This window comes from Lissotriton helveticus, chromosome 9 (genome assembly GCF_964261635.1).
Source record: "Lissotriton helveticus chromosome 9, aLisHel1.1, whole genome shotgun sequence".
Taxonomy (NCBI): domain Eukaryota; kingdom Metazoa; phylum Chordata; class Amphibia; order Caudata; family Salamandridae; genus Lissotriton; species Lissotriton helveticus.
The window spans coordinates 1,193,971,116-1,193,998,956 of record NC_136070.1 but is presented as its reverse complement, the minus strand read 5'-3'; the positions used below and the strand labels follow the sequence as shown (position 1 = coordinate 1,193,998,956).

The 27,841-nt window shown below is 49.4% G+C and overlaps 1 protein-coding gene across 1 annotated transcript in view; it reads left to right on the top strand.

The window, feature by feature from the left end:
- The window catches only part of SUMF1 (sulfatase modifying factor 1), a 268,047-nt gene that overhangs the window by 217,437 nt on the left and 22,769 nt on the right, over positions 1-27,841 (top strand). The window contains exon 8 of the mRNA XM_078661661.1: positions 11,338-11,397. Coding sequence (XP_078517787.1) covers positions 11,338-11,397 — 60 coding nt within the window. The remainder of the gene's footprint in view (positions 1-11,337; positions 11,398-27,841) is intronic.

Below are 27,841 nucleotides of genomic sequence, written 5' to 3'. Positions count from 1 at the left end.
TGGAGCGCCGAGTTCTAGCCTGAGCGACTGAAGGTGGAGCGGCCAAGTTCTAGCTTGAGCGACTGAAGGTGCAGCGGCCGGGCTCTAGCCTGAGTGACTGAAGGTGGAGTGGCTGGGCTCTAGCTCGAGTGACTGATGGCAGAGCGGCCGGGCTCTAGAATGAGTGAATGAAGGTGGAGCGGCCGGCTCTAATCTGAGTGACTGAACCTGGAGCGGCCAGCCTCTAGTCCGAGTGACTGACGCTGGAGCAGCCAGCCTCTAGTCTGAGTCACTGAAGGTGGAGCGGCCAGGCTCTAGTCTGAATGACTGAAGGTGGAGCGGCCTGACTCTAACCTTAGTAACTGAAGGCAGAGCTACCTGACTCTAACCTTAGTGACTGAAGGTGGAACGGCCAGGCTCTAGTCTGAGTGACTGAAGGTGGAGTGGCTGGGCTTTAGTCTGAGTGACTGAAGGTGTATCGATCGGACTCTAGTCTGAGTGACTGAAGGTGTAGCGATCGGGCTCTAGTCTGAGTGACTGAAGGTGGAGCGGCTAGGCTCTAGTCTGAATGACTTAAGGTGGAGCGGCCTGACTCTAACCTTAGTGACTGAAGGTAGAGCTGCCTGACTCTAACCTTAGTGACTGAAGGTGGAGCAGCCGGGCTCTAGCCGGAGTGACTGAAGGTGGAGCTGCCTGACTCTAACCTTAGTGACTGAAGGTGGAGCTGCTTGACTCTAACCTTAGTGACTGAAGGTGGAATGGCCAGGCTCTAGTCTGAGTTACTGAAGGTGGAGCAGCCGGGCTCTAGCCTGAGTGACTGAAGGTGGAGCGCCGAGTTCTAGCCTGAGCGACTGAAGGTGGAGCGGCCGAGTTCTAGCCTGAGCGACTGAAGGTGCAGCGGCCGGGCTTTAGCCTGAGTGACTGAAGGTGGAGTGGCTGGGCTCTAGCTTGAGTGACTGATGGCAGAGCGGCCGGGCTCTAGAATGAGTGAATGAAGGTGGAGCGGCCGGGCTCTAATTTGAGTGACTGAAGGTGGAGCTGCCTGACTCTAACCTTAGTGACTGAAGGTGGAGCAGCCGGGCTCTAGCCTGAGTGACTGAAGGTGGAGCTGCCTGACTCTAACCTTAGTGACTGAAGGTGGAGCTGCCTGACTCTAACCTTAGTGACTGAAGGTGGAATGGCCAGGCTCAAGTCTGAGTTACTGAAGGTGAAGCAGCCGGGCTCTAGCCTGAGTGACTGAAGGTGGAGCGCCGAGTTCTAGCCTGAGCGACTGAAGGTGAAGCGGCCAAGTTCTAGCTTGAGCGACTGAAGGTGCAGCGGCCGGGCTCTAGCCTGAGTGACTGAAGGTGGAGTGGCTGGGCTCTAGCTCGAGTGACTGATGGCAGAGCGGCCGGGCTCTAGAATGAGTGAATGAAGGTGGAGCGGCCGGGCTCTAATTTGAGTGACTGAAGGTGGAGCTGCCTGACTCTAACCTTAGTGACTGAAGGTGGAGCAGCCGGGCTCTAGCCTGAGTGACTGAAGGTGGAGCTGCCTGACTCTAACCTTAGTGACTGAAGGTGGAGCTGCCTGACTCTAACCTTAGTGACTGAAGGTGGAATGGCCAGGCTCAAGTCTGAGTTACTGAAGGTGGAGCAGCCGGGCTCTAGCCTGAGTGACTGAAGGTGGAGCGCCGAGTTCTAGCCTGAGCGACTGAAGGTGGAGCGGCCAAGTTCTAGCTTGAGCGACTGAAGGTGCAGCGGCCGGGCTCTAGAATGAGTGAATGAAGGTGGAGCGGCCGGCTCTAATCTGAGTGACTGAACCTGGAGCGGCCAGCCTCTAGTCCGAGTGACTGACGCTGGAGCAGCCAGCCTCTAGTCTGAGTCACTGAAGGTGGAGCGGCCAGGCTCTAGTCTGAATGACTGAAGGTGGAGCGGCCTGACTCTAACCTTAGTAACTGAAGGCAGAGCTACCTGACTCTAACCTTAGTGACTGAAGGTGGAACGGCCAGGCTCTAGTCTGAGTGACTGAAGGTGGAGTGGCTGGGCTTTAGTCTGAGTGACTGAAGGTGTATCGATCGGACTCTAGTCTGAGTGACTGAAGGTGTAGCGATCGGGCTCTAGTCTGAGTGACTGAAGGTGGAGCGGCTAGGCTCTAGTCTGAATGACTTAAGGTGGAGCGGCCTGACTCTAACCTTAGTGACTGAAGGTAGAGCTGCCTGACTCTAACCTTAGTGACTGAAGGTGGAGCAGCCGGGCTCTAGCCGGAGTGACTGAAGGTGGAGCTGCCTGACTCTAACCTTAGTGACTGAAGGTGGAGCTGCTTGACTCTAACCTTAGTGACTGAAGGTGGAATGGCCAGGCTCTAGTCTGAGTTACTGAAGGTGGAGCAGCCGGGCTCTAGCCTGAGTGACTGAAGGTGGAGCGCCGAGTTCTAGCCTGAGCGACTGAAGGTGGAGCGGCCGAGTTCTAGCCTGAGCGACTGAAGGTGCAGCGGCCGGGCTTTAGCCTGAGTGACTGAAGGTGGAGTGGCTGGGCTCTAGCTTGAGTGACTGATGGCAGAGCGGCCGGGCTCTAGAATGAGTGAATGAAGGTGGAGCGGCCGGGCTCTAATTTGAGTGACTGAAGGTGGAGCTGCCTGACTCTAACCTTAGTGACTGAAGGTGGAGCAGCCGGGCTCTAGCCTGAGTGACTGAAGGTGGAGCTGCCTGACTCTAACCTTAGTGACTGAAGGTGGAGCTGCCTGACTCTAACCTTAGTGACTGAAGGTGGAATGGCCAGGCTCAAGTCTGAGTTACTGAAGGTGGAGCAGCCGGGCTCTAGCCTGAGTGACTGAAGGTGGAGCGCCGAGTTCTAGCCTGAGCGACTGAAGGTGGAGGAGCCAAGTTCTAGCCTGAGCGACTGAAGGTGCAGCGGCCAGGCTCTAGCCTGAGTGACAGAAGGTGGAGTGGCTGGGCTCTAGCTTGAGTGACTGATGGCAGAGCGGCCGGGCTCTAGAATGAGTGAATGAAGGTGGAGCGGCCGGGCTGTAATTTGAGTGACTGAAGGTGGAGCTGCCTGACTCTAACCTTAGTGACTGAAGGTGGAGCAGCCGGGCTCTAGCCTGAGTGACTGAAGGTGGAGCTGCCTGACTCTAACCTTAGTGACTGAAGGTGGAGCTGCCTGACTCTAACCTTAGTGACTGAAGGTGGAATGGCCAGGCTCTAGTCTGAGTTACTGAAGGTGGAGCAGCCGGGCTGTAGCCTGAGTGACTGAAGGTGGAGCGCTGAGTTCTAGCCTGAGTGACTGAAGGTGGAGCGCTGAGTTCTAGCCTGAGCGACTGAAGGTGCAGCGGCCGGGCTCTAGCCTGAGTGACTGAAGGTGGAGTGGCTGGGCTCTACCTTGAGTGACTGATGGCAGAGCGGCCGGGCTCTAGAATGAGTGAATGAAGGTGGAGCGGCCGGGCTCTAATCTGAGTGACTGAACCTGGAGCGGCCAGCCTCTAGTCCGAGTGACTGACGCTGGAGCAGCCAGCCTCTAGTCTGAGGCACTGAAGGTGGAGCGGCCAGGCTCTAGTCTGAATGACTGAAGGTGGAGCGGCCTGACTCTAACCTTAGTAACTGAAGGCGGAGCTACCTGACTCTAACCTTAGTGACTGAAGGTGGAACGGCCAGGCTCTAGCCTGAGTGACTGAAGGTGGAGCTGCCTGACTCTAACCTTAGTGACTGAAGGTGGAACGGCCAGGCTCTAGTCTGAGTGACTGAAGGTGGAGTGGCTGGGCTTTAGTCTGAGTGACTGAAGGTGTATCGATCGGACTCTAGTCTGAGTGACTGAAGGTGTATCGATCGGACTCTAGTCTGAGCGACTGAAGGTGTAGCGATCGGGCTCCAGTCTGAGTGACTGAAGGTGGAGTGGCTAGGCTCTAGTCTGAATGACTGAAGGTGGAGCGGCCTGACTCTAACCTTAGTGACTGAAGGTGGAGCAGCCGGGCTCTAGCCTGAGTGACTGAAGGTGGAGCTGCCTGACTCTAACCTTAGTGACTGAAGGTGGAGCTGCCTGACTCTAACCTTAGTGACTGAAGGTGGAATGGCCAGGCTCTAGTCTGAGTTACTGAAGGTGGAGCAGCCGGGCTCTAGCCTGAGTGACTGAAGGTGGAGCGACGAGTTCTAGCCTGAGCGACTGGAGGTGGAGCGGCCGAGTTCTAGCCTGAGCGACTGGAGGTGGAGCGGCCGAGTTCTAGCCTGAGCGACTGAAGGTGCAGCGGCCGGGCTCTAGCCTGAGTGACTGAAGGTGGAGTGGCTGGGCTCTAGCTTGAGTGACTGATGGCAGAGCGGCCGGGCTCTAGAATGAGTGAATGAAGGTGGAGCGGCCGGGCTCTAGTCCGTGTGACTGAACCTGGTGCGGCCAGCCTCTAGTCCGAGTGACTGAAGCTGGAGCAGCCAGCCTCTAGTCTGAGTCACTGAAGGTGGAGCGCCCAGACTCTAGTCTGAATGACTGTAGGTGGAGCGGCCTGACTCTAACCTTAGTGACTGAAGGTGGAGCTGCCTGACTCTAACCTTAGTGACTGAAGGTGGAACGGCCAGGCTCTAGTCTGAGTGACTGAAGGTGTATCGATCGGACTCTAGTCTGAGTGACTGAAGGTGTAGCGATCGGGCTCTAGTCTGAGTGACTGAAGGTGTAGCGATCGGGCTCTAGTCTGAGTGACTGATGGTGGAGCGGCTGGGCTCTAGCCTGAGCGACTGAAGGTGGAGCGGCCGAGTTCTAGCCTGAGCGACTGAAGGTGGAGCTGCCTGACTCTAACCTTAGTGACTGAAGGTGGAGCTGCCTGACTCTAACCTTAGTGACTGAAGGTGGAATGGCCAGGCTCTAGTCTGAGTTACTGAAGGTGGAGCAGCCGGGCTGTAGCCTGAGTGACTGAAGGTGGAGCGCTGAGTTCTAGCCTGAGCGACTGAAGGTGGAGGAGCCGAGTTCTAGCCTGAGCGACTGAAGGTGCAGCGGCCGGGCTCTAGCCTGAGTGACTGAAGGTGGAGTGGCTGGGCTCTAGCTTGAGTGACTGATGGCAGAGCGGCCGGGCTCTAGAATGAGTGAATGAAGGTGGAGCGGCCGGGCTCTAATCTGAGTGACTGAACCTGGAGCGGCCAGCCTCTAGTCCGAGTGACTGACGCTGGAGCAGCCAGCCTCTAGTCTGAGGCACTGAAGGTGGAGCCGCCAGGCTCTAGTCTGAATGACTGAAGGTGGAGCGGCCTGACTCTAACCTTAGTAACTGAAGGCGGAGCTACCTGACTCTAACCTTAGTGACTGAAGGTGGAACGGCCAGGCTCTAGTCTGAGTGACTGAAGGTGGAGTGGCTGGGCTTTAGTCTGAGTGACTGAAGGTGTATCGATCGGACTCTAGTCTGAGCGACTGAAGGTGTAGCGATCGGGCTCCAGTCTGAGTGACTGAAGGTGGAGTGGCTAGGCTCTAGTCTGAATGACTGAAGGTGGAGCGGCCTGACTCTAACCTTAGTGACTGAAGGTGGAGCAGCCGGGCTCTAGCCTGAGTGACTGAAGGTGGAGCTGCCTGACTCTAACCTTAGTGACTGAAGGTGGAGCTGCCTGACTCTAACCTTAGTGACTGAAGGTGGAATGGCCAGGCTCTAGTCTGAGTTACTGAAGGTGGAGCAGCCGGGCTCTAGCCTGAGTGACTGAAGGTGGAGCGACGAGTTCTAGCCTGAGCGACTGGAGGTGGAGCGGCCGAGTTCTAGCCTGAGCGACTGGAGGTGGAGCGGCCGAGTTCTAGCCTGAGCGACTGAAGGTGCAGCGGCCGGGCTCTAGCCTGAGTGACTGAAGGTGGAGTGGCTGGGCTCTAGCTTGAGTGACTGATGGCAGAGCGGCCGGGCTCTAGAATGAGTGAATGAAGGTGGAGCGGCCGGGCTCTAGTCCGTGTGACTGAACCTGGTGCGGCCAGCCTCTAGTCCGAGTGACTGAAGCTGGAGCAGCCAGCCTCTAGTCTGAGTCACTGAAGGTGGAGCGCCCAGACTCTAGTCTGAATGACTGTAGGTGGAGCGGCCTGACTCTAACCTTAGTGACTGAAGGTGGAACGGCCAGGCTCTAGTCTGAGTGACTGAAGGTGTAGCGATCGGGCTCTAGTCTGAGTGACTGAAGGTGTAGCGATCGGGCTCTACTCTGAGTGACTGAAGGTGGAGCGGCTGGGCTCTAGTCTGAGTGACTGAAGGTGGAGCAGCCGGGCTCTAGCCTGAGTGACTGAAGGTGGAGCGGCCTGACTCTAACCTTAGTAACTGAAGGTGGAGCTGCCTGACTCTAACCTTAGTGACTGAAGTTGGAACGGCCAGGCTTTAGTCTGAGCGACTGAAGGTGGAGTGGCCGGGCTTTAGTCTGAGTGACTGAAGATGGAGTGGCCAGGCTTTAGTGTGAGTGACTGAAGGTGTATCGATCAGGCTCTAGTCTGAGTGACTGAAGGTGTAGCGATCGGGCTCTAGTCTGAGTGACTGAAGGTGGAGCAGCCGGGCTCTAGCCTGAGTGACTGAAGGTGTAACGATGGGGCTTTAGTCTGAGTGACTGAAGGTGGAGCGGCTGGGCTCTAGTCTGAGTGACTGAAGGTGGAACAGCCGGGCTCTAGCCTGAGTGACTGAAGGTGTAGCGATCGGGCTCTAGTCTGAGCGACTGAAGGTGGAGCGGCCGGGCTTTAGTCTGAGTGACTGAAGATGGAGTGGCCAGGCTTTAATGTGAGTGACTGAAGGTGTATCGATCAGGCTCTAGTCTGAGTGACTGAAGGTGTAGCGATCGGGCTCTAGTCTGAGTGACTGAAGGTGTAGCGATCGGGCTCTAGTCTGAGTGACTGAAGGTGGAGCGGCCGGGCTCTAATCTGAGTGACTGAAGGTGGAGCAGCCGGGCTCTAGCCTGAGTGACTGAAGGTGTAGCGATCGGGCTCTAGTCTGAGTGACTGAAGGTGGAGCGGCCGGGCTCTAATCTGAGTGACTGAAGGTGGAGCAGCCGGGCTCTAGCCTGAGTGTCTGAAGGTGTAGCGATCGGGCTCTAGCCTGAGTGACTGAAGGTGTAGCGATCGGGCTCTAGTCTGAGTGACTGAAGGTGTAGCGATCGGGCTCTAGTCTGAGTGACTGATGGCAGAGCGGCCGGCTCTAGTCTGAGTGACTGAAGGTTGAGCGGCTGGGCTGTAGTCTGAGTGACTGAAGGTGGAGCGGCCGGGCTCTTGTCTGAGTGACTGAAGGTGGAGCAGACGGGCTCTAGCCTGAGTGACTGAAGGTGGAGCGGCCGAGTTCTAGCCTGAGCGACTGAAGGTGGAGCGGCCGAGTTCTAGCCTGAGCGACTGAAGGTGGAGTGGCCGGGCTCTAGCCTGAGTGACTGATGGCAGAGCTGCCGGGCTCTAGAATGAGTGACGGAAGGTGGAGCGGCCGGGCTCTAGTCTGAGTGACTGAAGGTGGAGCGGCTGGGCTTTAGTCTGAGTGACTGAAGGTGTAGCGATCGGGCTCTAGTCTGAGTGACTGAAGGTGGAGCGGCCGGGCTCTAACCTTAGTGACTGAAGGCGGAGCTGCCTGACTCTAACCTTAGTGACTGAAGGTGGAACAGCCAGGCTCTAGTCCGAGTGACTGAAGGTGGAGTGGCTGGGCTTTAGTCTGAGTTACTGAAGATGGAGTGGCCAGGCTTTAATCTGAGTGACTGAAGGTGTAGCGATCGGGCTCTAGTCTGAGTGACTGAAGGTGGAGCAGCCGGGCTCTAGCCTGAGTGACTGAAGGTGTAACGATGGGGCTTTAGTCTGAGTGACTGAAGGTGGAGCGGCTGGGCTCTAGTCTGAGTGACTGAAGGTGGAACAGCCGGGCTCTAGCCTGAGTGACTGAAGGTGTAGCGATCGGGCTCTAGTCTGAGCGACTGAAGGTGGAGCGGCCGGGCTTTAGTCTGAGTGACTGAAGATGGAGTGGCCAGGCTTTAATGTGAGTGACTGAAGGTGTATCGATCAGGCTCTAGTCTGAGTGACTGAAGGTGTAGCGATCGGGCTCTAGTCTGAGTGACTGAAGGTGTAGCGATCGGGCTCTAGTCTGAGTGACTGAAGGTGGAGCGGCCGGGCTCTAATCTGAGTGACTGAAGGTGTAGCGATCGGGCTCTAGTCTGAGTGACTGAAGGTGGAGCGGCCGGGCTCTAGTCTGAGTGACTGAAGATGCTCTCGTCAGCTTTCTGCCCCTGCTACAACAAAAAGCCTTAACTGGCGTGAGCTGTGTCTGTGTTGAAAGGCTGCTCCTTAAATGAGTCCAGCTCTGTCTCCTACTGACTTATGGTTTTGCAGAGCCTGTTTAATTTTGGCATTATATTTGGTCAGCATTTTTGTAATCCCCAAGTACTGAGGGGTCCCTGGAGAGCGCGGCATTGGATTTCAGGAACAGGCTCTGCGGCGGTTGTAGAAGGATTACGGCCCTCGCTTCAGTGATCACTCAGGGCTGGGATTAGGAGCACGCTGATTAATTAAAATCGAAAAGAATGAAAGCATAGCTGACGTCTGTGCGCAAAGATGCAGCAGTCGACTCAGTCGTTTTTAAAGGTCACACGACCATGTCTCCCCCCCCCCCCCACTGCCCTTCGCCAGCCACCCCCCCCCCCCCTCCCGCCCCCAACCTTGGCAGCCTCCTATCCCTCTCCAGCCCTGCACGAGCCGAGCTATGTAAATCCTACAAATATGACATCACGTAAAATATGAGCAAGTCACTTCAAAATGTAAATAAGTGTATTTCTTTACACGTAGAAACTTTGGCATTAATATGTCACATTATATCACTGCACTGAAAAGTGCTAATGAAAGTGAAAGTTTTTAAACATGAACCATTAGTGAACTAAGAGGAAAGACCGTAAACCCTGTATGTAGCCAAGATTATAGAGCACTATTATAGTCTAATAAATCAAACACAATAGATTTCTGTACAGCTGTTAATCTGAGCTCACATATTTGAAAGGGCTTCTATACGTGATAATGAAGTAAAATGAGTTTGTGAAATACATGATTTGCCTCAGATCACACAATTTAAGTAGAGAATCCGCGATTTAGCCAGGTTTTCTGGTTTCACTGTGTGCAAATCAGCCACTAAAATTGTATCTATTTGTAATTCGTTTTTCTAAGTTAACACTTTGTTGTTGACTCTAGATAGCGCAAACTAGACCCAAAGGTATTGAAGCACTTTATGGGCACCAGTTACATGACAAAAGGTAGAATTTGTTTCTCACAGGCAAGGGGGATTAAGAGATTTGCTCGGAATCAAAGGATATTGAGTTGATGCAGAGACTCGAGCCTCGTTCGCCAGTTCCAAAATCCGCAGATCTGGTCGTAGCACCACAGTGTGTTTAAGCATCAGTCCGTCCACCATTTCTTTCTTTCTTCCATCAATTTATCCTTATACTCTTTCATCCACCCCTTCATCCATCCCTCCATCCATCCCTCTATCCATCCCTCTGTTCACCTTTCCTTCCAACATTTCAGATATGGATTCCCTCTACCCATCCATCCAACCTTTCATCCATCCCACTGCCCTTCTCTTGTTGCTGTCGTCAACCTTCCTTCTTTTCCCTTTCCAGCTTCTATTTGCCATAAGTTTTAATTCTCATATTATGTATATATCTAATCTTTTTTTCACCACTCACTTTATTTGCTGCTCTCTTTAATCTGTAAAAATTTACGTCAGTTTTTTTCCCCCTCCTTCCCTGAACTTTGCTCACTTAGCAGCTCTTGACACCCAACTCTGTCCCTGCACTGCTCTTCCATTAGACTCTCTTATGAGCCTTTGTCTGCAGAAGGAATAGGCGGAGAGTAAAACGAATCCGTTTTCAGGGAGACCCGGATTACCAGGCAGTTGTGGGCAGTGGCTGCCACCACTAAAGCTGCTAAGGCGGATGTCTCCCTACGCCACTGGGGACAGTGCACGCACGCAGCCTTCGACGCGGATGCAAGTCCTTTTATTATTTCACACATTCATTATTGATAACCTAAGGCTCCAGAGTTTGAATACATTTGATTGGCCCAAGTGCACAGCTACTAAAACAAGCAGAGACTGAACGCAACCAGTGGGCGGGCCTGAGTTGTAAAGCTGTCCACAGGGCATGCACGCGGCGAGACAGAGCGACAACACTGCTGTGTCTGGCTCCATAGGAAGGAGCTGGCTAGACTACTTCCGGGTGCGTAAAGGTCGCCATTCTGATTTGGCAGGAGCATCATCCTGGTGAGGTCAGTGCTTAACTTGTGCTGGCTGTTGCCGCTGGTGGGCATTGCACAAATTTTTGGTACGGGGTTTATCAGTACTTAAAAAAGGGCAATTGCTCTCGCGAGGAGGCCACTGCCGGTGCACCACACATTGTCCTGCCATGCTGCCAATAATAGTAACAAGACAACTACTAACCATCACATTCCTACAAGTGTGACAGTTCAGACTATTTCAGGCCTCCAACGCTATAAGAAAGGCTTGGAGGGCAGGTAATAGTCATTTTTAATGTATATTGAATTAATAATTACCTGTTGTTTTGGTCATCTCTAAATTCACCAGACGCCGACATCTTGTGGCAGACCGTCACAAGAGACAGTGTGCTCAATTAAGTGCTGGTGCTGACTACTGGAAACCACCGGCTCAAATTAAGCCATGGGTTTGTTCTTCATTATTATACTTTGACCCAGAGTAAGTGAGACAAAAGCATACCAGGGAGGAAGAGGAAGACTGGGGGAAAAAGTAACAAAGGAAGAAAGTGGGGATGTAAAACAACCTGCAAGAATGAGGTGGAAAAAAAGTGCAGGGTGGTGGAAGAAAGAGGCATGTACTGGAATCATTAAGACGATGCAGCCTTGGTATTTGGCAACCCCAGTATTCAGCAGCGCCGGCAGGAGGCTACTAAGAAACACTTAGGGCACCTTTACTTGTTTTTTTTTAAACATTTGTATTTTTTATTTTGTTTTTCAAATTAAGCAGTGTGTGAGACAGTGACAGAAGGAAATGCTGTGGTGTGCACAACCTCGAGGGGTGATGCATAGTGCACAACACCGCGCGGATGCACACTCTGGTTTTCAGGCCTGCGGAGAGAGAGATTCAGCTGCATTATGCCTTTGTCCTTTGCTGTGTGTTCCTTTCTCGTCATTGGTAGGAGATCCTTTTTGAACCCCCTTGACGGGTGAAGAAGCAATTGTTATCTGGAGCGGTGATTATAGGGGCGAGCCTAAAATAGCACCCTTATGTCTGGGTTTCCTGTCACTGGCTTCAGTTGTCCTATTGTCTTTCCACGACACAGCTGCAGATTCTGAACTGCTTGGCTTTCGGAAGTTTCTTTATTTTGTATTTTAATTAAATACTTGTTCTTTGTTTGTGCCCTCCTCCTGGCAGAGTTTGATACTGAGGCAGTAACTGGTACCCTTCTCTCCACAGACTGGACCTCCCACTGGAACAGACAGAGTGAAGAAAGGTGGATCATACATGTGCCATAAGGTATGCTCTTTTTATTGATACGTTTGGTACCCCATGCAGGGGAAACCTTCTCCTAAGTACCAGGAGGCGCCCCTTGCGCCATTGCCACATTTAATAACAAAAATCTCATCACATATTGTTGCTACACGCTTTTAATGTGGTTGGGTCCTACCTAACAGAACCTGGGCATAATGGGTTAAATCTGTGTAGTGAGGTGAAATCTTGCTACAGGAAGGTAGCTACAAGCATGTTAGAATAGTCTAGACCAGGCACACACATTTATGGATAGGAAAAATAAAGGAACCAACAATGCAGCCACGTGGTTTTGTTTTTCTTCCAATAGAGTTGATCTGGGAATCCTCTGTGATGACTCCTAAGCGGAACCTTTAATCAAAGGGGTGTCCAGCTTAGGTCTCAGCATGACCTGGTCAATGCCACACACTTGTGAAAAACAATAATGTATAAATCTGTTCCTTTTAGAATTGTTACTTGTTCATTTATCTTGTATGAATTGCTTGAAAATCTAGTGTTGATTCGGCCCTCCTGGACTACATTGGACATCCTTGTAAAGTCAAAGTCCCAAAGCGCTCTTTTGTGAGAGCAAGATTTTTGATAGATCAAAAGACCTCAAAAAAGGAAAAACATCGTATCTTAGACCCACAGGAGTCTGTCTTATGAACTGAGTCTGGGACCACAACCTTTACGCTTCAGACAACCGTAAGTCAGATGAGATCTATAAGAACTGGATTGCCAACCTATCCTTCCTTCCAGAACATGAAACATGGGATATTATGGGCACATTCGTTGTGTTCTGCAGGTTATTAGACATACTATTGGAGCAGCCCCTAACAATCACACAATACCTTAATTTAAACCCCAGGGAAATGTTTCTAACACCTGCAAGATTCTACTCTTTTGCTAACCTTGGAGTTATGTGACATCACCTCGTCCTCATATAGACAGTGCTTTGAGCCAACGTGGCGGTAGTGCAGCCTTCTCCATCTCAGCTCACTGACACCGTGATTACTCACGTCATGTGTGTCCACCACATGATAATGTTTGGATTTATTTTCCTGCACCCCATGTGCTCGTGTGCAGTCTCATATTGACGTTTTCTTGCCCATCAACCTTGTTACGGTTTAATGCACTTCAGTGCACTTCCACCACCTGATGATGTCATCATCCACTTTTAAGATCTGCCTCTTGTTGATGGTATAATATGGTTTTTGTTGCACTTCTGCATTCTAATAGAGTAAGGATACAAATCTGCCTGCTGTCTGAGGATGACAGTGTAATGACTCCCTTCTTGTTATGGCTGCATTGCATCCACCTGCTGACAAAGGAGCAAAGCTATCGCCTGAGTCACACAGATTTTAGAGTTTAGTTTTTTTCTCAACAAATTACCGAGCATGAGTGTTGGACTGAAATAAAAGCATATCTGCCATTCCCTTGAAGATGCAGGAAAATGTTGTATTTGCTGCAGAGATATTTGTATTCTCCTAGAACATTGTTTGCCTGGGGAGACTCTGGACAGTCATAGCATTTCCACGATTTTGTTTTTTTGGATTGTTGGAGTGTGCTTCTGAAACTTCACTTGAAGTATGCGTTTCTAATGAAGATTACATGGTCAGCGACTAGCTGCCGCCTCCCCCCCAATCCGGCACCCAACACCCAGGAACGTGGACACGAGACGTGTTTTACTTTTTGGAAGGCGGGCGCTAGTCGCCCGGCCGTATTTATTAAAGTATGAAATTAAAAAAGGTTTTAATTGCATAATCAACAATGAATACAAAAATCAGCAGGACATTCAGTTATACAATTGTTATCAACAAGTTTGAGAGCCTGACCTTAACAAAACTCTAATACAAGTTGTTCCTAGCTTAAGCTAAACATCCTACCTTGATTTTTGTACATTTCTGGCCATATGGCAGGGTCACTACCGGTGTCAGGTCCTACAAGCTGCGCCTCCCCCCTAGAAGTGCGCATGCGCAGTGTTACCCCGGGAATTGCCCGGTCTACGCCCCAAACTCCATTTACCCACTAAAGGAGGGCCCTTACTCTGCGCCGGTGGCGTCATGAGTCCACGCGCGCGGGGTGGCTACCAGCCTAAGGAAAGCGTGAACTACTCCTACCCGCGCTCCTTTGCATATTACCTTGCCCCTGGAGTACTGGGAGTGGCCCGCAGGCCCCTCCCCCCGGGCGGGAACCTCCATAGGATGATGCCCGCCCCCTCAGACCTCAAATATGTGCTCACCGATAATGACCTTACCGCATGTCCCATACCTAATAAATACGACGACCTATGGAAAAAATTCTAAAGGACAACTACACTGGCTAATAAATAACAGTATCCACGCATAGCTAAAAGGGGAAAAAAGGCCTAACGACACATGGCATAACATTACAATTCGGTTCACTCATGTTACTCAAAATTACAATATCAACGTATAGCTACAAAGGGAAAAAAGGCCTAAAGACACATATCTTCAAATACAGTTCACTTCACACATCACTTTTCTACAAAGGGGAAAAAGTCCTAACAACAGATCACAAATACAACAACAGATCACAAATACAACAACAGCCTACTCTCTCCCGCGGTCCATACCTTTGAAACTTACCATTAAACCGGACTTAACGCTGCCTAAACTTTGTACCAAGGGATGGTGGGTGGGAAACAAAGAAGCCCCGAACGCGGGGCACAACGTTCAGCGAGGGAGCGTCCAGGGACAAGGGGGTCTCCTGGGCGCTCCCTACCTCTTATTCCCGAGGGGCCGGGTGGCCCCTCCTATCGCCCGCCCCCCCCGACCCGGAACCAGTCCATTGAATCCGGGTCAGGAGGGGCGCCGGCCAATCGGCGGTGGGCCGCGCCCCCAGGGCACGCCCCCACCGTCGAAGGACCCGAGGGGAGAGGAGGTGAGGCGGTCGCCGCGCCGGCATGCGTGCGGGGGGGCCGAGGGCCCCCGCGGTGCCCGACGACAAATTCCTCCCCTGCGTAACAGGTCTGAGAAACTGTAAGAGAGCGGAAAGAGACCAAGCGTGAGTGACAGGTAATCATAGCATGTCAATCCGAACATAACGTTTATAGCAGTCTGACGACCACCTCCCAATTGTCTTCACTCTTTCCACTGGGAGGCCCCCCGCCACCGCCTCAGTTGCTGCCCCAATCCTGAAGGAATGAGATCCAAAATCTCTAGGATCAAGACCCGCTTTTGTAACCCCTATTTCGAACACTCTCCTGAATTGATACCTGGTCAAGGGGCTCCCGTCGGCGTGACAGAGCAACGCCCTGCCTGCTGAACCGACCAATAGTCCCATGAGTGATTCTACGTGCCTCACCGGGCAGCACGGGTTGGCGGGGGCCCGTTGCAGAACTATGGTGTGACCCCTAGCTTCTTGATCGGTCTTTGATTTCTGGATAATCACCCACATGGTGTCACCCCTTATCGTCACCCCAGCCTTCTGCAAGCCACCTAGAATGTCAGACCTGGATCCTGCCACAAGTTCACTAATTCTCAGTGCCCCATAAAATGCCAGGGAGAATGCCGCCCTAAAAAGAAGCACTTCCCACTCCGAGTTACAAACAATCTCCAGCATGCCCAGTAAGGCTGTTAGCCGGGCCAACCCTATGGGCTTCCTCTTATCCTTCTGGTGTCCCTGAATACGGCGCCATCCCCTTAAAGCCTTGCGTATCATAAAGGTATTAGTGGGATCCCGGAAGCCCCTAGCTTGAGCGAAGAATGACACTGCTGCCCTATGTCTGGTTGCCGCTGCCACTGAGCGCCCCTCTTTGTGCATCCATTCTAAATAGGCTGCAAACCCATCCTCCTTCGCCCAAAGCACTTCCCACTGTGGCCCCAAGAAAGAACAATAAGACAGAAACGCCCCTTCGTAAGCCGTCTTGGTCCTGGGGGCTAGGCTAGCGACCACGAGGTCTTGTAATCTGGGGCACCAATCTGCCAAAGTACTGCTGGGAAGTGTGCTGGCGAGGGGTCTGCTGTGGGGAGATGTTCCCTGAAAACCTGCATTTTGAAGCGAGAAAGGGAGTCAGCAGCATTGTTTAAAACACCAGGGACATGTTTGGCTCTAAAATTAGCATTCAGTTTAAGGCACCGCAGAACAATTTCTTTGATCAGACGAAGTATGAAAGGACACCGCGCCCCCTGCTGATTGATACATTCCACAACTGTCATGTTATCTGACCAAAACACCACTGATTGGTTACATAGGTGTTCGGGCCAAACCATCAGTGCCACCCATATTGGAAAAAGTTCCAGGAAGCCAATGTTGCTGAGCAAACCCCATGTGTTCCATTCTTCTGGCCATTGTTGAGCGACCCACCTATTCCCTAGGATGGCACCAAAGCCCACACTACCGGCCGCATCAGTCCATAGTCCCAACTCCGCTGATGTCGTGAGCGGGTCGGGCCAGACCACCCTACCGTTAAAATCCTCCAGGAATGCCATCCAAATAAGCATATCCTGGCGAATTTCAGACGATAGGCGCGTGCGGTGGTGCTTTTCCCTCAGCCCCTTCATCGCGTGCGCGATGGAGCGAGAGAAGGGGCGAGCCATTGGGATGATTCTTAGTGCGAAATTCAGTTGCCCTACCACCTCCTGTAATTGCTGCAAAGTGACCTTCTCCTTCCGGAGGCATAACTGTAGCGATGTCTTGAATTTGCACACCTTGTCCTTAGGTAGTCTAAAGCATCTCTCCATTGAGTCAATCTCGATGCCCCGAAATTCCAAGCAGGTGGTCGGGCCCACCGTCTTCCCGGGCGCAAGCGGGACCCCAAAAGCCCGCATGAGCACGCAAAATTCCTGCAATGCCCGTGCGCACTCCTGAGAACCCGCTGTACCGAGGAAGAGGAAATCATCTAAGTAATGCATGACCCTTTGATGGCCCGACACTTGTCTCATGGCCCATTCAAGAAATGAACTAAACATCTCAAAGTAGGCGCAAGAAATAGAACAACCCATAGGCATGCATTTGTCCATGTAGAACCTATCCCTAAAGGTGAAACCTAAAAGATGCTGGTCCGCCGGGTGGACTGGGAGGAGGCGGAAGGCGGATTCTATGTCTGATTTCGCCATCAGCGCCCCGGGTCCAGTGGCCTGCAATAAGGTAACAGCCTGATCAAAAGAGGCGTACTTAACACTACAGATACGTTCGTCAATGGCATCATTCAGTGACGCCCCCTTTGGCGCTGACAAGTTATGAATCAATCTGAATTGCCCCTTCTCTTTCTTGGGGACAACTCCCAGTGGGGAACACACAAAATTGGGTACTGGCACTGCAGAAAAAGGGCCAGATATCCTGCCTAAGGAACGCTCCTTGTCAATTTTGGCGGCCACAACAGCCGGATTGTGTGTGACTGATAGTTGATTTCTACAGTGCGCACTGCCTGTGTATCCCCCGGCCGGGATCCTAAAACCTTTAGAAAAACCTTCCTGGAGTAGGGTGGCCGCTTTGTGGTCAGGGTATCTGTTCAAAAATGGAATCATTGCCACCACATCCACTGGAGTGGGGGGGCGTAACCTGTCTGACTTATAGTGGCTTTCCCCTACCCCTCTGTCCTGTGTTACCCTGCTTGGACCTACAGGTAGTTTCTGGATGAGAGGGGTGCCCACAGGAGGAACATGCATGCCTAAACTTACACGCGGCCCTTGTGCAGGTACGCCTATTAAAATCCCAGCACACCCCTTTCTTCTCTGGCCCACCTGCCCTAAATTTCCCAGGTATTTCACTCGTTTGGGGGGGCCGAAAGGGCTGCTGCGGTCTAGTGAACGCCTTGACCGCACCGAACTGAGGGGGCGGTGCAGTGTCAGAGAACTGTTTGTGCCAAGCCATGGAATCTACCGAGTCCCATGGCAATGATCTATTGAATTCCAATGCCTTCCTAAAGTTGACATCATAACCCTTCCATGCTTCCCCAGAATACTGTTGACTCCACCCCACAATCCTGCTCGAGTAGCAAGCCAATGCAGCCTGCAGATCTGGAGGACGCTCAGCCTTAACCGCAGTGAAAACAGCCCATGCTTGCATCCAATTATTGAGATTTTCCTCAACCCTGAATCTAGTACACTGCGCCCTCCATTCACTTGGGAGCATCCACTCTTTCAGTGCTTTTGCCTGCTCCATTTCCCTATTATCCAACAATAAAGAATAAATGTACACGTATTTATCAGCCCAAATCATTTCTTTCACAGCTAAAGACACATGCTGAGCTAGATTTTCGCTCCTGGAAGGTATCACACCGTCCCCCAAGAGCGGCAATGCCACTTCCTTACCAAGTGCGGGCACCGGGGGCGGCTGCCCTTTTACTCCGTCCAGCTGGGGAACACTTGGACCTGCAAGGGGAGAAGAAATTGGCAATGCAACACTGTCGGCGACCGGTGCCGATCTGATTTTTTCCACAAACCTTGCCGCCTCTGCCGCATGGTCTGCAGAATTCGGGAAGGCTCCCCCTTTTTGGAGCCATGGCATCATGGCCGTTAACTGAGACAACAATTCGGGTGGCATTGAATCTACATTACCCCCCGGGACAACAGGTACCACTGGGGTTATGCCCAGTGGTCCTGGCACAGCTGGCAGGGCGGGCGCCGGGTGTGGCCCGCCTGTACCCGGGATTGTGGGCACCGGTGCGGGAGCAGACCCAGCGTCTACTGGTTGACCTGCCGGCACCGGCACCACAGGGGCAATGGGTGTAGGCACATGCGGGGGTGGGACCACCGCGGGCGGTGCGGCGGGTAACGGATCCACTGGGCCTGGGGTGGGGACCGCCTCCTTGGGTCGTTTGGACCTAGGTTTCCCTTGCGGGGTGACAAATTCTCCTCTTGGCACTGGTGCCCCCCTCTTGCGGATCGGTCTCCCGGACGGGCCCGGTGCCTCGCCCTCTCTATCCTCCAACCGAGCTTCCCGCTCCTTAATTTGTCCTAGCTGTTGCTTAATGTCGCTCATCTCCCGCATCATAGCCCGCATCATAGCCTCCATGTTGGACCCCCTTTTTCCACCCCTTGGACCTGGCATGACGCTAACCCCAAAAAACACCCGCTGCCTACTTAGTTCCCAACAGGTCAGCTGTGTGTACCTTTCAGATGGAGGGTCACCAGGGGGCTTTCAGCACCATGCAACGGCGACCGCAACACTAGCGGCTTGTCCGCTTATGTAAGGGGGTGAGTAAACCTATTGTAGACCCACCCGGCGGCCACCTGGAGCAATGAATGCTAGCCCCCCGTACCCCTCTTACCGACCAGTCCTTTGTCCCCGCCTGCGATAACGGTCCGCGGCTCCGGTCCGCACCTTTTGCGTGCTGGATGCTCTCACGTCCTGTCCGCTAGCGAATGTCCCCAATAATGTCGTTAATGTGCCTGAAATTAGACAATAATGTTATCACCGTGTACACGTGACATATAAATAACACTCCTTCCAAGCCCAGGACAATTCTGTATCCGCCCCTGCCCTTATTCACTAGGACTGTCTACTAAGTAGAGAAACAACAATACATTGGTAAAAACAATTCAAAATTGTCCCCTTTGCTTTCCTATGATAGCACACTTCGTGTCACCCCCAGCACAATGAACTACAGAGAAAACACAGCAGTGTAGCAAGAAACACAGTTAAGCTGGAAGCTCCGTCATTCATAACAAACACATAAAGTTTAAACCAAAAACCTTGTAAGAAATGGCCCTTTTGTTTTAGCACACTTTATGTCACTTCCTGCACGATAATCACACGATCACTAACGTTGTCAAAGCTGTGGAAACACTTCCTTTTCTACAATTATAACCTCTCACTAAGGGTCTCCCATCCAGGTGCTGCCCTGGTCGACCCTGCTTCGCTTCCGCCTAACGTCCCTGCTTTGCCGCCTTAACCTTCGCGCCAAAATTCACCCCCTCACGAAGCCACAAACCGATGCTCCGAGAATCAGCCGGACTCTTAGTCCTGTATCTTGGGGACAACAGTCTAACACTGCTGGTGCTTCCCGCGTTTCCTCCCGGGCAATCTCCGCCTTTGTTTCAATGCCGGATACTCCCGCCCCCACACAATACCTTCGCGGGCCCTGGAAACGGACCGCCGCACCAAAACTCCCTTAACCCGGTAAACCGGCAAAGAAATGCTCCGCGCCTGCTCCCACGAGGCCGATTGACGAAGTCGAGCAAAAACGACCACAGACGCTCTCCGCCTTGACGAGGCCGCTCTCTGCCGTCCGACGCTGCAGATCCTTCGCGGGGGTCCGATGGTTCCCGCGCCTGCTCCCAGACAACACCTGAAAAATAAAACCACAAGAATTATAAAACAAAGAAGCCCCGAACGCGGGGCACAACGTTCAGCGAGGGAGCGTCCAGGGACAAGGGGGTCTCCTGGGCGCTCCCTACCTCTTATTCCCGAGGGGCCGGGTGGCCCCTCCTATCGCCCGCCCCCCCCGACCCGGAACCAGTCCATTGAATCCGGGTCAGGAGGGGCGCCGGCCAATCGGCGGTGGGCCGCGCCCCCAGGGCACGCCCCCACCGTCGAAGGACCCGAGGGGAGAGGAGGTGAGGCGGTCGCCGCGCCGCCATGCGTGCGGGGGGGCCGAGGGCCCCCCCTTTTCATTTGGTTTTATGTGTACTTTTTGTGATACAATGCTTTTCGCTTATCTCAAAAGAAATGATTCGTAAAAATCTAGATATCAAATAGAATATGATGTTGACAGAAAATTTGCAGGTCAAAGACTTTGGCTATCATTATAGTACCGTGAGAGTTAATAGCAGCAAATGCAAATACTGCTGGTTTTCAGTAACCCCCTTTAAATTGTTATGAGTTTGATTGGCATGTTCTCTTTACACTCATGTAGAAAACAAAGATGTTCATGCAAGAGTGAGAAATTCTGCATGCAGATTCACGTATCCTTTGGAAATTGTGGTCTGTGTACCACAAGAGTATGTGAGGGTGGAGATCAGTGAATTTGGAATTTAGGGATATTCACATTCCCCGTGCCTAGTTCTGAAGGCAGACGTTCTTCCTAGAAATAGGATTAGGTTAAGTTATCTGCTCCTGGAAATCAAGCAGTGTGGGTAAACGCAGCACAGCTGGGATTTCCAATGGTTTGGTTGATTGAGACTTAAGGGACTGTACTTATATTTTAATACCAACGCGCCCTTGTGTTTCCACATGATCTCAGTAATTAAAGCCTATTTTCTCAACTGCAGAAATGAAGGGCCATCCAGTACACTTTGGCCTTATTACAACTTGTTGTAATAACCTTAACTAGCATTTATTTAATTATTTTTATTTATTTGAAAAGTTTTATAAAGCACGAACATGACCCTTGCGGGTATCAGAGCGCTTTACACAGAGGCAGAAGCATGCATGAACTCAGAACAGTTGAGGTCAACATTGTAAAACAACAAGGAGTAAACATTCAAAGTCAGATACCGGGTAGAAGGCCCTACTAGTTCAGTTTCTCATATATTGCAAAATATTTCCCGTAACATTCAGTGAAACAATCATATAGTGGGTCCTCACAGCATAGTAGAGTAAATGACAACTCTATAATCGGTCCAAGAAGTATTCTTCCATTATAGTTCCAAAAGGGCCCTAGAGTAAAATAACAGTTTACCATCCAATCAAAAAGACGTAGCGAAAGATACGTTGGGATAAATGTCAAATCTGTCAACAAGGGAACTAGAGACAGAGTACATTATGATGCAGTTAATGTCCACTCAGGAAAACCATTTGGCCTGTTTCTTGAAATAGGCAGTGGAGGGATTGGTTCTTATCTCTGTAGGAAGAGCATTCCAAATTCTAGGAACATTTGGATAGGCTTCCATAATGCACGCTTATCAATAAAACATTCAATAATGCAACTGGGTTAAAAATGACTCCTTCAGTGCGACTGGTAATTTGAGGACATGACCTCATATCACAGTTTTCAGGATAAAACCTCAGTTGCTACCAGCGATTGACAGGACGTAAGTCTAGTAGAACCTTCTCTAGAGAGAGTCTCTGCTTTCACTGGTGTAATGCCTCTTATGTGGAATTCTGGATCACCCCAACACCAAGAGTAACTCTGATGGAGATAGAAGATTCTCCGAAATGAGATATGGGAAATGGTCCCTAAACTGCTGACTACAAGAGACTCCCGTTCAGTCTTGTCGATGGCGCACATCTATTCCCATAATAATGTTTTTTGTAAATCATCCCAAATTTTGCATCCATTTGGTATTGGTACTGATAGTATTGGTCTTTTTTTTGCCCTTTAACCCCTTGGGTTAGGACAGAGAGCAGTGTTTTGCAGGATTAGTGACGAAGCAATGTTCGTTTCAAGAAATCTCGCTATACACGTGGACGCATACGCTGGTTCACATAGAAGTTGTGTGCCTTTGTTATTATTTTTTTTAAGTTCATGTTTTTTCCTGCAAAATCCAAGGCATTTATTTTTGTTTTTTTTACAAGTCACTACCTTATCAGTGACTGCTGTACAATCACTAAATCTATTTTCCCTTTGAAAAGCCACTACATTTTGCTGCAATGGTAGAACATATTTGTGTCGATAAGCTTAACCAGATGCTGTGCAGTTCTGAACAATATCCTGCATAATGCCTTCTAGGAAAGTGGTCTGATGTCTTCCTCTGTCGGGTGTACTGTCTGGGGATGATCAGATTACAAGTTCATTACTGGCTTTACATAGGGCTCGTTTCCTGGATAGGAAAGGTGGAGTGACTGGGTTTACTGAGTGGGGAGCTTCGCATCATTTCCCATCCTTAACTTTAAAATCAGGGGGAATATCCCTCAAAATCTATTTTATTGAAGAAAGTCAAAGGTTTTCTACATTCTTTGTGCACATCTATGCTCTTTAAAATAAAGGAAACAGATAGATACACAAGAGACCATAGTGCCACAGATATGTATAGGCGTTCATAGGGCTCCTGTGTTAGTATAGAGGCCAAGGCCAGACTAGGCATCGTTCATTTCCCTGGGAGGCTGGAAGGGTGGGGTTTGGTTTATTACTGAGCTGGGGGCACTGTGTTTTGCACATTGTTTTGGGTTCAAAAGCACCCGCTGCAGAGTTGCTTTTATATCCAGAAGTTTTCAGGCAACAATAAAAATGTCAAGAAAGTGGTGGAGTTTAATGTTCCTGCTAGAGACTGATGTAAAGTAGTACAGAGGGTTAACACGCCTGCTGCAAGGAACATGCACCATGCAGGTCATATAACTGTATTGTATGTGGATATCTCAGTGGGTTACTGCTTTTGATACAGAGATCCTTTTGTTTCTTTAAGTTCATAAATTACAATTGTAATATAACCCTGCCATCAAAGAGCTGCATTCAAACTGCATGATACAGGTTTGAAAGTTTTTTCCCAGTCTCTCGTTCTCCTAAAGTTGCTAAAAGGGGGTTGTTTGGGTAGAAATAAGTTATTAGTAAAGCCAAACCGCTGTGTTACGTTTTAAGTCCTGAGCTTGTGTTTCTTCAGACCAAACACTCTTAAAAAATGCTACCAGTATGTACTCCAACATCCTACATTGGTATAAGAAGCGCTATAAAACAAATGAAATAAATGTGAGAGTGGGACTATGGAGAGAAGAGGGGCACTGTAGGAGAGTGATAGAGATTCTGTGGAGGAGCAGGTGCTTCGGGGGTGGGCAAAAATCTTGACACCACTAACACGGGCCTGCCAGGAAGCTTATTGGGGTAGAGGATGCTGACATACCTGTAAATGGGTTTTCGTTGTTCTCAGCTTCTTGGTTGTGCTTCACAGGGTATGTGTCCATTTATGTAATATTTAAATTCGTGTTTCATGCTTGGCATCTTATTTTTTGTGTTCTCAGTAAGAATGTTTGTGGGTATGACTGGGTATCCTGGTGCACTGTAAGACCATCATTTACTTTGCATTAAAAACTAATACAATTGACTAAATAATGACAAATGTGTTGTAGAATGCACAGTTTTTGCCATTCCCTCGACCCCCACCTATTTTCTTGCTTGTAGTGGCCAGTCTTGCTCACTCGCCGTGCACCATACGGAGGCTGGTCTGACAACATTTGCCAGGCCATCTTTGGGTTCCCAGTCCGGCCCTGGTAGAGACAAGACCTGGGGATGCTATCCCTGTTGGTGTGAAACTAAGGCCTTCAAAGAGAAATGTCTCCGAATCAGATAAAAAAAAAAAGGTCCAATGTGTAAACCTTGAAATTGGAATGGCCAGTTTCTTATCTGATCATGTCAGATGCTTGGAGATCATTCTTATGCAGGACTTCAGTCAAATTTTCCATCGCAACTATGGTAACATTTTGATTGGGACATCAATCAAATTAATATTATTTTTAAGAAATCCCTCAAAATCAACACTTTTAAATTGGTTTTTCTGCCATGCGCTCTTTTTACATTCAAACACCCACTAAGTGATACTACTGCAAAATTGCTTTATAGAATTAGATACATTCTAGCAAACCTTAGACGGGAACAGAAATCCACAGAGATATCTTTAAATAACTCAAAATTGCTGATAAACTGAGAGGGTCCTTAGAGCCCCCAACAACTTTAGACAACTGCTTAATTTTCTCTCCTTTCTAAACAATACACAATTATGGAAGGAGGATAATCCTTGAAATGATTGTTGTATTTATATATCTATAAATGGGTTAGTAATTACGAATCCATTTTGGAGAGAATTTATAACTAAATATCACTGTACGCTTTCTGGTTATACCCCATTATTATTTTTTCCAGCCCTCCAAGTGAAATTGTTTGGTTAATCTACAGGTGGAGAGAAGCATCTGATCTTGATCTAAGGTGGCTATACAATAACTAATGGAAACCTCAAACAGACTCCACCATGTCTTGCTACCAGAAAAGCCGTAATATACAATTAAATGTCAAATGAACTATTTATTGGTAAATGTTAGTCAAACCTCAACTAGGAAATCCAGGGGAATTTGAATTATCTAGTGCTATATAAATCTCGTTATCCCTAGAAGATCAACTCTGAATAATCTAATGGATTAAATTATAACAAAAGTGGAGACTAGGCTGAAGGATAACTGGGTATACAGAATATTTGGCAGAGGCGGGGTTAGTGCCTAACCAGAATTAATGGGCAAATAATCAAGCACATATTTTCCTTAAATTGTTACACTGAGAAAAGATGCCCCAGCAAATGTCTTAGAGGCACTGTGAACTTGGTGCCCTGTGTTTGAAGTTGATCTCTCATTGAGTTTCATTATCCTGGATCCTCTTACATAAACTTATGTGTGTTTGTTTTGTCATTCCTGTGAATTCTGATCATTCTTACTCTCTCATATTTTGATACATGCACGGCAATTGATTCACAGGAACGTTAACACTATGGAATTACCAGTAATGAACTATCTGATAATGGATACACGGAGAGGCACACGATATAAGAAGTCTTTGTCAAGGAATGTGGTGTATAGATGAATTACTTGTCAATAATTAGAGTTTGAAAAGTATATTAATGTCAATAATACAAACTCCCGAATTTATGCTTCAATCCTGGTATTCGTGTTATATCGCTTAATATTGTTTCAACATACCTCTGCTTCTTGGTAGGTGTGGTATGTAGGAGCATCTAATTGACTTATAGGTTATAACATAGTGCATATACGAAGTCTGAATATTGATTCAGATGTTTGACATAAAATCGGTAATTAATCCCTGAGAAGGCAGGATCTGCAGGAATCATTTGAATTTACATACTATGGTTTTATGATGACTGTTTGATTTAAATGTACCTTTCTAGTGTGGCATAAACACCCTCTCTCTCTCTCACACACACATTATCATTTAATTTAATTCCTGTGTATGAAGTTATATGCTATGAGTGTATACAAAATAAATCATGTATTCAAAAACTATTTTTGGAGATCCCAATCTGCCTCATGTCAACAAGAGAATCCCAGTGGCAGATACAACTCAAAGTTAGGCAATATGTAGCTATTTTACATCACTTGTGAACCATTTTGGGTTCCTTGGTCCTTGGAGAAACCTCTTTGCTGGCACCACCATCAAACTTGAGAGCGTGCACTGCACTTTCCCATCTTGGACGGGCACTTATTATTGCCTTTAACAGTAATAGTTTTACATGCATTTCAAGGCTAGGAAACTACCTAGGAAAAGTTTCTGAATACCCACAAACCTATGTGTTATTGGCTGTTAAATGCATTTCGTTCAGGTACCATCTGTGTGCCCACTTTACTTCCGATAGCCATCAACTTATATTGGTGAAAAACGAGTTTACTGGCAGATTCTCTGCACTGAAACATGCACATATTTGAAAAGTGCACTATTCCTGAATTTGTTTATGCTTAGGTGTCCAAAACATTTGTGACTTGGGCCTTTTGGAGACTCTCCACGTGAAAAGCCAGTTCGCCCTCGAATTCCTAAACCTACTATGATCTGTGTGAGTCAATGAATTTGTGAAAGTGGGAAGCTCTGCAACAATAAACACACACAGGGTGATGGGGAGGCAACTTGCATTAAGTCTTACTACTAGCAATAGCTTTGGGAAGCACTCCAACCCATCGATCTTTTGCTCACCATGCCACCTCAGTTTAGACCCGGGCATATGCAAATCAGTCTTGACCCTGGTGCTCATGAGTACTGCCAAGCCAGGTCTTCCCTGTACCGGAGCAGAAGCAACCCAGGACCGGTTTCGCCCTATTTATGGCCTCATCTGCCGGGTACAGCTTGGTTCTAGTGACACATTGACCATGGGACCCGCGTCTGAGTGGACGTACCATGTTCCTTGGAACAGTACTTGACACACTCAAAGTGTGAGGGGAGGCTGTTTGCATTAAGATTGACTACTGCCCATAGCTCGGGCCGCAATCCAACACATTGTTCTTTTGCTCACCATGCCATCACCTTTTGTGTGTTTCATGTACCACCCTAAGTGGAATGGGTCTGCCTAGACGTGGATCTCACATGCTCGCTGTGGCCTGTATTGACCTGCCAAAGCTGAGCCAATAATAGGACGTTCATGTAAATAACAAAGTAGATATCATAAAACCACCTTATACATGGGGTTAGTGGGAAGTATAAAAGCACAATTAAAGCCCAAACCACCAATACTACACAATTTTTTGTTTCTTTTTTCGGCGTGTATTGTTTTCACTGAAAAATGTCATAATTACAATCCTGTTTCAATAAGCGATACATCAGTACATTTGATATGACACATCTCAGGAGATAAATAATATTGAAATTCATATGTTATCTATAGTACAAGCTACAGTGTCACAAATGGTTAAATATCAATTCTGCGAAGTTTATAGATGTTATAGATGCCAACACATGTTTCGCGGTTACAAATCGCTTCTTCAGGGCATAAGTTACTTAAAAGAACTGGTGAGGGTTTCTTTTTGCCTCCTAGCGGGCGCCATCTTGAGAAGGGCTCTGACGCTCTTCCAGCGCCATCTTGGGTGTACCGGAGGGTCGTTTAGCTCCCCACCTGGAGGGACTATTTAAGCCGGTCCTCGGGCACTGTATTCATTGATAGAAAAGATTGGCCAGGTATTGGCAGCTAGCAACAGCTCTGCGCAGCGTGGTGAGCGCGTTCTGTTTTAAAAAACCCGTTTTTGTATTTTAGTTCGTTTATTTTATTTTTCCCCTGATTTTAACAGGTAGCACTCCTGGGGCTCACCCCTTACCTGCACTTTAATTGTGAAGAACACCGCCGCTTGTGCGGGCCCGGTTTCGGGGTTGGTGAGGGTTTCTTTTTGCCTCCTAGCGGGCTCCATCTTGAGAAGGGCTCTGACGCTCTTCCAGCGCCATCTTGGGTGTACCGGAGGGTCGTTAAGCTCCCCACCTGGAGGGACTATTTAAACCAGTCCTCCGAGCGCAGCGGGATCGCGCAGCGGGTCGGCCTCCGCTTTGCCGGAGTCTTGCCAGAGTCCTGCCCGTCTGCGCCCGTCAGCGTCTCGGCAGTGGACGGAGTTGGATGGGGGGCGTTTAATTTTGTGTTTGTTTGCAGTACTTCTGTGTTTTCTCTCAGATATGTTTTGTTATAGTTCGGCAGACTTACTTGCTCTACGCCCCCCCCCATAACCAATGTCATTCTTTCTTTCCCGGTAGCCGGGCCTTAAGGAAAGGCTGTCCGACCTGCGGTTGGCGGCTGCCAATGTCTATCGGAACTGCGCTGGACAATATTCCGGCCCCATATCAATGTCACCTCCTTAATACCAGATCCTTGACCTGTCACTCCCTTGATATCTGGAATCTATTACAGAATTCCAATATTTCATGCCTATTTCTCACTGAGACCTGGCTGAATGACTGCTCCGCACCTGATTTATCCAACGCCATCCCTCCAGAATATAACATCTTTAGGAGGGATAGATCATCGGGCAGAGGGGGAGGTGTAGCTCTTGTGGTAAACAAAAATATTCCCTGTTTAACCTTCCCGGTAGAGAATATCCAGGGATGTGAAGCCCTGGGTTTCACCCTTCAGCTCTCCCCCCTCCA